The 12,985-nt window shown below is 37.2% G+C and overlaps 3 protein-coding genes across 3 annotated transcripts in view; 1 reads left to right on the forward strand and 2 right to left on the reverse strand.

The window, feature by feature from the left end:
- Positions 1 to 2,637: 2,637 nt before the first annotated feature.
- LOC124639382 (DNA-directed RNA polymerase II subunit RPB9) lies at positions 2,638 to 3,205 on the reverse strand. The gene has a single exon (XM_047176719.1). It carries the CDS (start codon positions 3,075 to 3,077, stop codon positions 2,697 to 2,699), a length of 381 nt encoding a protein of 126 aa, XP_047032675.1. The 5' UTR covers positions 3,078 to 3,205; the 3' UTR covers positions 2,638 to 2,696.
- A 233-nt stretch (positions 3,206 to 3,438) lies between these two features.
- LOC124641389 (40S ribosomal protein S23) lies at positions 3,439 to 6,251 on the forward strand. The gene is made up of 5 exons (XM_047179465.1): positions 3,439 to 3,595; positions 3,941 to 4,100; positions 5,079 to 5,277; positions 5,784 to 5,874; positions 6,168 to 6,251. The coding sequence occupies exons 1-4, from the start codon at positions 3,592 to 3,594 to the stop codon at positions 5,850 to 5,852; spliced, it is 432 nt and encodes a 143-aa protein (XP_047035421.1). The 5' UTR covers positions 3,439 to 3,591; the 3' UTR covers positions 5,853 to 5,874; positions 6,168 to 6,251.
- Positions 6,252 to 7,039: 788 nt separating this feature from the next.
- Positions 7,040 to 12,985, reverse strand: part of LOC124638492 (GTPase-activating protein and VPS9 domain-containing protein 1) — a 34,859-nt gene continuing 28,913 nt past the window's right edge. The window contains exons 24-30 of the mRNA XM_047175468.1: positions 12,472 to 12,617; positions 12,130 to 12,219; positions 11,677 to 11,791; positions 11,140 to 11,287; positions 10,578 to 10,691; positions 10,101 to 10,277; positions 7,040 to 9,553 (exon numbers count right to left, since the gene is read on the reverse strand). Of these exons, the coding sequence (XP_047031424.1) occupies positions 10,119 to 10,277; positions 10,578 to 10,691; positions 11,140 to 11,287; positions 11,677 to 11,791; positions 12,130 to 12,219; positions 12,472 to 12,617 (772 nt within the window). The 3' untranslated portion in view covers positions 7,040 to 9,553; positions 10,101 to 10,118. The remainder of the gene's footprint in view (positions 9,554 to 10,100; positions 10,278 to 10,577; positions 10,692 to 11,139; positions 11,288 to 11,676; positions 11,792 to 12,129; positions 12,220 to 12,471; positions 12,618 to 12,985) is intronic.

Genomic DNA, 12,985 nt, shown 5'->3' on the forward strand with positions numbered 1-12,985 from the left:
TTGGATGAAGATTTCTGTAGAAGCGGCGAAGAGCCACTTCAAGCAAGGGTGGCGCCACTGTCTTCATAATTATTAAAATAAGTTTTTTTTTTATGAATACAAATGAAGCTATCGATATTACGTAATTTAATATAAAATGGCGCCACTTTAGCCATTGATTTGAAAATGTTCTTCCTTTTGTTTAAAAAAACCCGTCTTCCTAAAGGTTGATGATAATTATAATGTACACTTGTTAAGTTTTTCCTGTTATGACGTATAATGCTTTGTACGAGTGTGTTAAGAATTTTAGAAAAAGTTGATTGCGTGATTTACTCAATGTTAAGGTACATAATGGCATTAAATAAGCGCAATAAAGTCTACAGATCAGATCTCGATCTAATAGACCAGATCTCGTGGTGTGGTCTGTCAAGATACATTGTTCTCTATATTTTACGCTAGTTTAAAATTATGCTGCATTTGTAACAGCGGAAATAGCTTTGCCATTGCCACAAACATCAATTGAACATCTTTGATTCCGGTTTGTCCGGTTCCGGCACGCAATTTCTTTTTCCGGGATTACTTATTTTGCGATTGGAACAATCAATTATAGAACTCATTATTAAATGTAATTTTAAGTATACATGAGAGAAAATATAATATTTTATATTTAGACTTAATATTGCCAAAGGCCCGTTGAAAAGCATAAGTAATTGTTTGGACGATTAATAATGAAAGTTTTTAGTAGAAATTGTAAATGCAACTTTAGTACAGTTGTCTGATTGACTTCTCTTATATTATTTCGGTCTAATTCATCTTGAAACTGTTTAAACTATGTAGTTATTAGAAAAAAAGGCTTAAATTCAATCTATACCTACTTCAGAAAATTGTATAGTAAGTTCAACTCAGTCGTGCGCGCGGCCCTATGTGTGGGTAACCCTTGTACATATACAGTGACTTTGTGTGCGTGACAAGAGGTACAGTCGGGTACAAATACAGTTATTTAGGGGTTGTATACGGCTGTTTAAAGTACAGTTATTACGTAATTTAGTTTATTTATTTATAATGATTCTGTATCGCTACTTGAAAAATCAAATGATGAATTTTCGGATTCGCTACTTTCACCAATGTTAATTCTAAATTCTGACTCCATGTCAAAATGTCTATAGTATTCTTCTTTTTTCTTTTGTACATGTCGACAAGTATTACCCAACATCCCTTCATCAATTTGACTTAAACGTTCATTTATGAGTTTCATTATTTCCGTCTTATTTTGGTCGACATTATGCGAAGCAACATAATTTTTTAAAATTCCCCACACATTTTGTTTCCATTATTATACTAAACTATAGGTCTTTTACATTCTTAGTCCACACATTTATTTATTGTCCGCGTACCCCGAGCTAGAAAATATGTAAGGAGTATTTAATTCATCTTAGATATTTCACTTCATTTATTTCTTAGATACTGTCAATGTCAATTTGAAAAGCCGTATGAGAAAATAATGATAAACTGTAAAATGTAATAATAAAAAGCTTTGAATGTTGTTTCATTTTTTTGAAACGCTACCTGACTCCTTAAAACATTTTCTCCGTGAAGAACTAGACATTTTCGTAAACGACTGTACCCATAACAAAAAGCGATGAGAACACGTCATGCTCGGACGACGTCACTGTCACACGAATGAAAGTTGTATATTTACAAGCCGACGCACACATAGGGCCGCGCGCAAATCTGAGTTGAACTATCTATACTTACCTATCTTTACTAATTTCAAAATAAAATTCTACTTGTAGTATCTAGCTTAAGCTTGTTTTTAGATTTTGAACTTTACTGCACATGCTTTTAGGGCACAGATCTATACACTAGGCCTACTCATTTGTTTGTTGATAGTATTTCTAAGCTTTCTAACTACCCTGATATTTGGAACAGGGAAGCTGTTTTTAGATATTTGGTAGATTTTAAATAGTTAGTATTTAGAGATACCTACTTACAGGAATGTTTCATGTTATAGGTACAGATTAGTGTGCTGATGACTTTAGAGCACCTGATTGCAGCGTGGCAGCAAAGAGGTACACAATACACAGTGGGAACTTACAATTGGGCATGTTGCAAACAGGAATTTAAAGTCAAAAGCCCCTTTAGAGCTACACAATGTGCCAAATTGTTGCATACTTACCATTCCGATAATTAATTAAGCCATCATAGCAGTATTTTGTGAGTTTTAACACATAAAAATGTTTAGACAAATCCATTTCTTTAGATTACTCTCTATTATTTTATTTAGCATTTGTTGTCATTTTCGGTGACCGTATATTTCCTATTTCCATTTTCTAGCCTTTTCTCCAAATGTAATAATTAAAAAACAAAATTATATTTTAGAAAATCTTTTGTTTATGAAATATGGCACATTTGAGTTAAATTGGTAGAAAACTCCATGTTTATTATTAATCAATGGCTGTGAATTGTTAACTGTTATATAGAACAGATATGCTTGGCAATATTTTTAGTTAATAAAGTGTATTAAACTATTACAGTGTTGTTATTTATTATCTTTACCCAAAATAACTGGCTTTAACCGTTAACTGTGTATATGAAAAAATTCCAAGGCTCCAAAGTTAAAGACTGATCCTATATTGCAAAACTCAAATAAAAGTAAAATTGTGTTTGTATAGATTTATTACAGTAAAAATAAAATTAAGTCTTACAATAAAGAATGTTCACTCAGTCCACCTGTGCTTACAACTGGTGCACACGTAGTACAGTCTCATTTCCTCTTCAGCGCGTCTGGTCTGGCCCTGGAAGAACACCGCCTCCCTGTGGTTGCAGTTAGGGCACATGTGATCCTTCGTCCGAGGCAGAGTAGGATCACTAACTACATCCGGGTTAATATGAGTCAATTCGTCGACTTCGTGCATAATTTTGTTCACGTACACGCAGTTTGAGTCAGCCAGTTGCTTGTAATCACAATTCCTGCAGGCATACAGCAGCACTTTGTTGTTTTTGTCTTCGCGCGGATACAACATGTTGTTGCACTCTTGACAGAATTGTATACCGACGTAGCCTGGGCCGCCATCCTTTCTTCCTAGATTTAATGTCATTGTGCGGATTTATTAACAACAAAGCAACTCGGCGATGATGTTTTCACAGCTATGTTGCTTTATTTTTCTAGAAAACTGATTATCTGACTTTGATTCTACAACAATCTAGACATAATGTGTCAATGTCATCATTGAAAAATGACAGTAAATTGAATGAACGATTTTCAGATTACTTATGTATAATCTGTATCGATTAAAACTTGCCTAGTAGCTTTTTCACAATCGGTAAAAACCGATTGTGAAAAAGCACGCTTATTAATGGTTTGCTTTATAAGCTTATTGCAAAAGTATTTGTTTTTATTATAGATACTTTTGTTTAAAAATTGAGCAACATATCCTAATTTTTCATCTATTAAAACCACAAACTTGTTTTATTGATTGGTTTTTCAACACAGTGGTAACCCTAAGTTGGTGTTATTATGTTGGCCACAGTGATGAGTTGAAGCCGGTGGTTGGCTGGCAGGCTTGATAATTTCTTTTCCCATCCGTAGCCGATTGGTGTCGTGCTATCCAAATGGGTAAGGAATAGTTTTGTGCAGTATTTGTTATGGTTTATTTATTATTTTTGTTCAAAAACGTGTTAATCAGTGTAATAAATACGCATGCTATGTAGGAGTGAATTTCCAAATATAATTTCCCTAAAAAGTTGTAACTTATACGTGCACGCATAGGTGTCGGCCATGGCGCAGACATGTTTTTCTCGTGGTGTAAAACTAATCCGTTTCCATCTTCCTATTACCGCGTTAATCAAGAGGTGCAATAAAAGTTTTCCCCTTCACGTTACCCAGTTTAAAATATGGTGTATCGATTTCTGTGTCGTGCGTCGTAAACACAAGTGATAACCGGCTCCGTCAATATTTCAGGTAAGCCCCGTGGTATACGCACGGCGCGAAAGCACGTGAATCATCGCCGCGAGCAGCGATGGGCTGATAAAGATTACAAGAAAGCCCACATGGGTACGAGGTGGAAGGCCAATCCCTTCGGTGGTGCATCTCACGCTAAGGGCATCGTCCTGGAGAAAGTGTAAGTACGTCTCCAACTGTACTACTGCCTGTTCGTGGTAAGTCGATGGCTGTTTGTGTCACGGAATGCCCGAGTGTTCGTCAGACTTACACGCACTTGCATGTTTATATAGTGAAGAAAATGGACGCGGCAGTTGGTTAGCGACGCTTCCGCACGCAGTATTATACTTGTGAATGTGTTCCTACTACAATCACAGGATAATACTGCGAGTGGCGGCCTCGCACTCCACCAGAAGACAAGACATGGACTTTGGGAGGCGAAGAAATATCATTGACAATATCGTTTTTCACAATTGTACTGAACCTAACCATGTTTTAAAGCTAACTGTTTAACAAGTAGCATCCGTATTTGTCATGTTTTTGCATCATTTGAAATGCAAATAGTGAAACTTTCCAGCTCACTACTCTCTTCTCAATGTTTTACCGCTAAAATGCTGTTGTAAATACGAAATGCATGAAACATGAGATGTGTAAATACCACATGGGTCATTGAACTATGAATGAGGTTATACACATGTATAGGCATGGTGTTTACGCTCTCGCGCCGTTACTTGCACACTGAGATGTGTATTGATTTTTTGTGGTTGTCAATTCTCTGTCGTAAATTCTTCAGCTATGTGTAAGACAAGTTAACAATGATAAACTTCATTAAAATTGGTTAGAGCAAATTGTGCACATGCTTTAGATTACATACGCCAGCTTCCTGTTACAACAGAACTTTGGTGTTACAAGTATGGCAGGTGCAATAAATCAATAAAAAGATAACTGATAGATTCCATGACAAAATTCATTAAAAATCTGTTTAGTATGTGCCATCAGAGTATCTGAATACGTTGGTTTTTCATTCCATTAGTAGATAAAAGTATTAGTAATGGTCTCCACCCACATGTATAGGCTTATTAAATGTTACTCGGAACTGATTCAACCCTATACCTGAGCTTACATGACTGTTTGATTGACCACTTCTCTTTCTCCACAGTGGAGTTGAAGCCAAGCAGCCCAACTCTGCCATCCGCAAGTGTGTGCGTGTCCAACTGATCAAAAACGGCAAGAAAGTAACAGCATTCGTGCCCCGGGATGGTTGTCTCAACCACATTGAAGAGAACGACGAAGTCCTAGTAGCAGGATTCGGTCGTAAGGGTCACGCCGTTGGTGACATTCCCGGAGTCAGGTTTAAGGTGAGAACTTTTACATGTATTCTAGGTTCTTCATGGGTTGGTGGTGTGTAGTCAAAATTATACAAATTATTCAGTTTAAAACCTGAATCAAAATTTGCACTTCTGCATCTGGTTTTCTTAGTTTGGCAATCATTTTATTTGACAAGTTATTACTTCCATGAGTTGACTGAGATTTCAACTTTATTGTAACTGAGTTTGCACAAGCATATTTTTTTTTGGATTTACTTTAAAAGTCACATGTTATAAGTTCACCATGTGGACAAATTTGTTTCATCTGAATTATAAGTTGATAGCTATTATTTTTTATTTTAAACCATTGGATTATTTTGAAACCATTGGCAAATTCATATAACAGGGGAAAGTCCTCATGATGATTTGCTTATTTTAAGTGGAGTATTTGCTACTCTGAGCGCCATGATGCAGTTGCTTGACTGACACAGAAATTGTGGATTAACTGAAAAAAATATTTCTTGTTCATGTAAGTAACTTATTTATCGTGTCCACAGGTCGTGAAGGTGGCCAACGTCTCCCTCCTCGCCTTGTACAAAGAAAAGAAGGAAAGGCCACGTTCGTAAGCGTGACTTACACTGTGATAAGGTGAATATTTTTCAAATTCAATCCCAACTTATTTGAGACGTTATTGGCAGATTGTACCTGAAAATTATTTCGATTTATTTTTCCACATTTGTTCATGGCCTTGTACACACATATATGTATTGTTGATTTTTCTTATCCTTCATTTCTACACGTGGCTGCATACAAAGTGATGTAATTATTTTTATTTGCTACTGCTGAATGCCATGACGCAACCTAGTGACTGATAACATTCCTCAATATAAACAAAGTAAGGAAAATGGAATGCTTGCTAACAGACGCGTTTTTTGTTTCAGTGACCTGCTGCTGCAAAGCTGTGTTGTTTATAAGTGTACATTATAAAATGTAAATCCAAGTACATAATAAATTGTGTACGCCAATGTTTATCTTTTATTACTTTCCAATCCCATTCAAAATCCTGATTACTGACAGTACTTACTAATTTGCAAGATCTGTGCAGTTTCAAATAAATCCATGAATGAATATGAAAGAACAAACATCCAAGTAGGATGCAGTTATATGCATGATAACTACTCGTAGTGTGTGAACTGTCATCGTGCGAGATGAGCGTTTTCTGGCCACCATAGGGCGCGGCCTGCAGGCGACAGACTAGGGGCGTCTGTCGTCCGATCAGAAACAGGCGTGTGCGTTCGTGATTTTCTCCACAATGGCTGCATACACATTTTTTTTTTACCATACACAATTATAGGACTTCTTACACTAATTATCTGCATAATTAAAATCTTTAAATTCAACAACATTCCGCTGCGCGAACGCACACGAAACAGGCCTCGAGACGGTGGCGTTGTATTGCACGCGCCTCTTATTGGAGCTTGCTGTGGCCGCTGGGTGACGGCCAGAGGGTGACGGGGCCCGCCTTTGAACATCTGACGGGCCAATACCTGTCGGGGGTGCGGAAGAATGCTTTGGCGATACCCGTGCCCTCGACAATAGGTAATAGAAGGCAACACTGGGTGGGTTTTTAGCTGGTAAGAGTCCGGCACACCCCCTGCACCCCAGGTGGAGGGTAGTCCATGATGATTTTCCCCCAAGCGTTTTCTCATAAGAACAAAATGGTATCGCACCCACAATCATGACTTTTCCGGCACTTAGAATGGAAATCCTCAAAATAACTGGCTACAGGGCGGTATGAAATGAAAGTCGGGAATTATTATTGCTAAATATATTTCATTGCTCTGATTACATTAGGTACATGTTTACACGAGCCGTGTGGCAGCGCTTCCTACATACTCTATACGCCTGACTACTGGGCAAGATATTCAAAAGCTATTATGTCAGGGCTGAAATTTTCATGATAAGAATTAGAGTTGAAACTAATGTATTTGACAACTATCCTGTCGGAAAATGGTTAAGTTTAGGATAGGGCTAGACCCTAACTTGTGTACCTATTAAATATTTTCTATGTGCGCCAGCTTTTAGCTATCGAATGTATTAGTTTTTTTTCTAGGTATATTTTAACTATTCTGAAGAATATTTTCAATTTACATCTGAGAACTAAGACTTGGCGTTACAACGAAGCATGGGTTTCTGACGCTCAAAATAATTACGTAGTCATCCTACTGTTTTATTAGATTCCATTACATACTAAGTTAGTTCAAAAATAGTGTCTTTTAAATCGGGGTGCGAAGTAAACCGGTGCTTAGACAACGAATAAAACTTAACTTACATCTACGCTAGTAATGAGAGTTGATGATATTTTGATTACGGGGTTTTCTCAATGATTACATGGAGTAAAGTTTACATGAGCGAGTTAAACCGCTATATTACTAGTTGAACCTAAGTTACACACTAAACTATCAAATGTACACTTTCCAATAAATTATATTATTAAAATCGGCCTCTTATTTTCGATATCTTTTTTTATATTACTTATCACACCTTTAGATACCTACATCATTTTCAAAAATACACATTTTCGAGTATTATATCCGACTCTAAAATCACAGTCCAATCGAGATGTCGTATTAGGTAACAGTGCGCAGGAGGGTCGGCGGCGACCCTAACGTTCTATACAGGTACATGGAAACAAAATATAAATATATCTTATAAACGAATGTGTGTTGCAAGCGGGGATATTGTCTCACGCTGAAAACAATTACTTTTATATATATTTTTGGCTATTTTATAAAGTTTTTAGCTTTCGAGTATTAATAACAAAAATATCTTAGCCGACATGAATATACGCGGTTGCAACACACTGGTTGAACAAAATCAACATTAATATTGTCTACACGAGTCACAACTTTAAAAACAAAATATGCAGGCTCTACCAGAGCGTTATGAGATATAGACTAATTTGCCATTAATTTATGTTCAGTGACAGATAGACCTTTATTTAAATATTTTGCAGTTTTTCTGATGATAGGCAATCTTGGTATATGGCTGCATATTTTTATAAGTTGAGACTCATTAGACACTAATAAATAAACCAACAACATAATGAATGGTTAGGCCACTCCCGCGATACTGAACGCCCATTCAAAATATATAAAAACAGTTGAATAAACACAATACACTTATGTATAATAATAACGATTGTATTATATTACAAATGTTTAAACATTTCTCTTCTAGATAAAATCCTATCAAATCAAATGTTATGAGAATATTTTTGCTTACTTCAGAAATAATTAAAACATATCTTTATTCACTTTCACGATCATTTCCTACCTAAATGGTAGAATTGGCACAATTTCACATAGAAAAACTTCCATGATTGGTAGATTTTTAAAATAATTTGGAAATAGCGCAAATAATTACGGAATAATAAGTGAGGATATTATCTAGAAGACTATAAATAATAGGAAATCAAAGATTCAGTTTAACCCAGACCATGGGTTATTTATATGATCATGAACGCACACCTTACGATAATCATCTATTACATAATTAGTTAACTTGGATCCTTAAGCCTACAGCTACATTCATAATATAAGCTTATATTCAAACTAATAAAACTTTGCGTAAAATTGGATACCACACAATTGACTATCTGCGGATTGCAATAACCGACATTAGCTTCATACAAATTATGGATGGATCGGTTATGGCAATCCGCAGTATATTGATTTCATTTTTGGTTCATGATTTCAAACGCGATTGTCATTTTTAGTTCTTTTAAATTACACAAATTTTAATAGTCAGAGATTATTGAGTTACTTGAAGCATATATTTTACATTATTGTTATAATGATTTGATGTAATATTTAAATTGATATTCGCTATGTGTACAGTAAAAGTTTTTCTACTGAAATGCAATGATTCGAGAGTTATATAAAAATGCTTTAAATGTACAATGTATTTTGATTAATATGAGTTGATTTTCTATGAGATTTTGGAATGCCATTCACTTTATAAGCAAAACAGTTTTTAGTTATCACATCTATAGGCAAAAAAGAAGTTTTTTTTTTATATTTTTTGACTAGTGAAATATTCTAATATAGTTCAGGTATGAACTTAGCTTACCCACTGGGTTTATTCGAATAGGCCTCATGGTTTACAGAAAAGCTAAATTTTCAAAGATGTGATAGTAAGATTCCTACATGAGCGATGTAATAAAATAGCGAGTATAATATTACTTGTCCTATATCGTTGCTTATACGGAGTGGCACCGAGGGCGGCGAATGATTTCCAATTTTGTATCCGGAACACGCGCTGAAATCTGAGAAAAAATCATTAGTAAATATGAACAAGTGTTGAGTTAGGGGAAGTGTGAGAACCAGATAGAAGTGAGTGGGGGGTGAGTCTGAGAGTGACTTGAGATCGACGTATGAATATGAGTCTAAGTTTGGAGGGTAAGATTAGTACGTGAGTGAGTTTGAGTTTAAAACTAAAGGTCGGGTAAGAGATTGATGCCCATTTTCACCAACAAATACCTAAATTTAGGGATCCCCTAAGAGCATTTATGGAACACTTAATAAGAATTTCGTTTTCACCAAAGTTTAGGTGTCCCTTATACATAGTTATTTATGTCAAAATTGGGAGAGCCCTTATTCTAAGTGGCACTTAGATTAAGAGATTGTTGGTGAAAACGGGCATGAGTATAAGTATAAAATGGACAAAATTAACAGAGTGAGTATGAGGTTCTTCTAATGAGATTAAAGATTTTTAACAAAATAAATTATTAAACATTTAAGTATGAAATTGCTACCAAATATGAAATTGAAATATGAGTGTAAAAGTATAAGAATAAGTATTTGTAAACTCACCAGGCGCGTCTGTATGGGCTAGGTATCGTTGTTGTCTGGCCGCGGGTAGTCCATGGTCTTGATGTAGGCGACGGCGGCGCAGAACTGTGTCCACCAGTATAGGGCTTCGCCCTGGAGGGCGGAACCGCCGAGGGCGTTTACCAGCTCGATCGTTGAGAGAAGTGATGGTGGGTTTACCTGGAAGAAGGAATAGTATAATAGTGTTTTTGGTGTTTCAGTTCACGTATATGGTGATACAAAACAGACTTACAGCCCAGTCTTTTAGATAACATTTAAGATGAAAAAAATATTAAAAAACCTCTTTCAAACAGGAGAAAACTTGTATGTACTTGTTAAACAAGCTGTTTTACCCGGTTAAAATATAGCCAATGTTACTTGGGGACAGTGTAGCTCACTAATAGGCAGTACTTTCGGAGCTTTTAAGATACAAACAAATAAGATATATTTCTGTTTATGATATGTATTAGTAGAGATTACCTTGAGTATAACATAGACGAGCACGGGCGTGAGGTCGTCGGCGGAGGGAGTGCTGCCCTCCGTCAGCCCCAGCACCGCCATGATCGACGTCACGCAACGCATTATACACGACAGCTGGGGTACACACAAATTATTGAACATTAGATGCGAAACTCGTAAATATAACATGCACACAGTGTAGGAGTAATTTTGATATAATTTTAGTTTTATTGAAGATTATTTTTTTTACTTGAATTCTTAATTTTTTTACATGAATGAAATCTCTTTTTGCTAAACATAATATATTCACAGGTCGGGCAAGTTCATTACAAACAGTATGACTTCTTCTTTGTTAAGTTCTTAATAGAGCGGATGAGATCGTTTAGGCGTCCACGTAAGTGAAAGACGCGAACACAGCTTTTTTTAGATCTCCAACCATTTTGCTCTGTCAGCAGACTGCTGTCAGATGCAGTCTGACACGTAGCTAACCACGGCATATTTCACCTGATCAGTCTTGCGTAACCTGGTTTCCTCTACTGTCCCTTATTACGTAAGCTGCTCCATTACGTTACGAACTTCATACCTTATCCCTGGGCGTCCTGTAGACGGGCAGGTGGCGCAGATGGCGCTGTGCCCGCGGGTAGGGCGCGGCCCAGCGGTGCGGCGCCGCGACGCCGCACGCCCGCGCCGACGTCACGCTCGACACGCGACGGATGTGCTCGCTTAGCACCCTGCACATGGCAGTGCATATATAATATAATACAATCAAATTTTAATATATCGGCTAGGGGTCCTACCCGTCTTTCTAGCTAAAGGATAGGACGCGAGGACGAAGAGTATAAATTGTAGATTGTAATATGTAGTCAGGTAACATTTGCCCGCTACGCATTTTCATAGAAAAAAGTTATTTCAAATGCATTAACTTTCCCCCCCATCGCCCTAACTAATGTTCATATTCGTCAAAGCAAACAACCTTGACTTCAGTGAAATAGGTTCGTGGATTTTAAGGAACTTTCACAATGCAGCTCGGGGTCTGGAAGTCAGTGATTCATACACAAATGCAATAGAAAGTATTTAGATATCAGTCCTGGACTGTATTAAAATAGTTAGATATACTCACTGATCCCTCGCGATGTCTCCGTCCCCATTCGGGAACAGCACGTGCAGGTACAGTCTCGCGAACGCCGCGCGTTCTACCGTCACCTCCGCACTCTCCAGTAACGTGGGGGTAGCACCTGTACGACGAATGTGAACGAAATTAATAAGATTTCTATATTCAAAAGAGTTCGAAGATGCAGAATATACGCAAGAAAGCTAGATACATTATATGTAAGGATAAAGTAAAGTATCTATTTACATTTTTATGAGTTAACAGAAAAAATATAGAAGCAAGAAATTTTTAAATAAATAAAATGCCACGAAAGTTTGATCTGAAAATTGCAATTTTGAACTTGAAATACGCAACGTGATTCTTTGGGTAAGTTCTACGGTTGAAAATTGCTCCCTTCTTTGGGTGATTGTTGGAAATTTCAGTTTAAAAAAAGTCTCGATTGATCTATGGTTTCAGTCATACCTTCCCAGGAGGGGTCTGCCTTTATTTCAGCCGTGATAGCTTTAATGCTAGCAGTCAGTCTTGGTGCTTTGTCATCCATCAGTTCACCCCCTGTAGAAACATCCAAGATTTGATTAAAACGAAACATCGATTTTCAGTCCATTTTTGGATACGAGAAGTCTGTTATTGCGCAACATAAATAAGTTAATTTCCGAGGATCGGGGCAACCGCAGCGTGTTCACTACTTAAATCATGACTTATAAGAAACCCTTTTTATGGTTTGTTTACTATTTGGCTCATGGCTCCGTGAATAGTGTATAGAGGGAATACTGAATATTTGTTCTCCGTGGTCGTGGTACATACCGTGGTGCATGGCGTGCTTGGCGTGCGCGTGGTGGTGCCGCGCGAGGCGGCGCAGCGCACTGCCGCGCTCGAGCTGCTCCAGCACGCGGGCTGCGGCAGCGGCGCGGCAGCACCAGCAGCATTCTTCGCGGACTTGGCGGATCTGCCTGTGAGGATGATAATAGAGTTAGGTATAGTGGAGATAACGATAGGCAGATGGGTTAATTCCAACTGTATGATATAGGTTATTCACCCGCATTCCGTGGGAACCTCTGCACGAACCCGGATCTTAAAGCTTCAGTTTTATAATATTGGAATAGATATGGCGTCAGTTTAGTCTAGTCAGTTTGGCCCGATTAAGACTGATATCAGAATGACGGATAAAAAATAAGGTTTAGAAATATCACTCTTATTACAAAAAACATCATTTAAATATTTGTCCAGCTAGGCATAAAATCTACTAATATTATAAATATTATAAGAATGAACATAGGATACTTTTTATCAACACACCACGCGGGCGGAAACCTATGAA

This window comes from Helicoverpa zea, chromosome 2 (assembly GCF_022581195.2).
Source record: "Helicoverpa zea isolate HzStark_Cry1AcR chromosome 2, ilHelZeax1.1, whole genome shotgun sequence".
Lineage (NCBI taxonomy): Eukaryota > Metazoa > Arthropoda > Insecta > Lepidoptera > Noctuidae > Helicoverpa > Helicoverpa zea.

Excerpts from the sequence above, each read along its gene's own strand:
- LOC124639382 (XM_047176719.1), bottom strand. The coding sequence starts at position 3,077 with ATGACATTAAATCTAGGAAGAAAGGATGGCGGCCCAGGCTACGTCGGT.
- LOC124641389 (XM_047179465.1), top strand. Across the intron at positions 4,101-5,078 it reads GGCATCGTCCTGGAGAAAGT|TGGAGTTGAAGCCAAGCAGC; the intron begins GTAAGTACGTCT and ends CTTTCTCCACAG. Across the intron at positions 5,278-5,783 it reads TTCCCGGAGTCAGGTTTAAG|GTCGTGAAGGTGGCCAACGT; the intron begins GTGAGAACTTTT and ends TCGTGTCCACAG.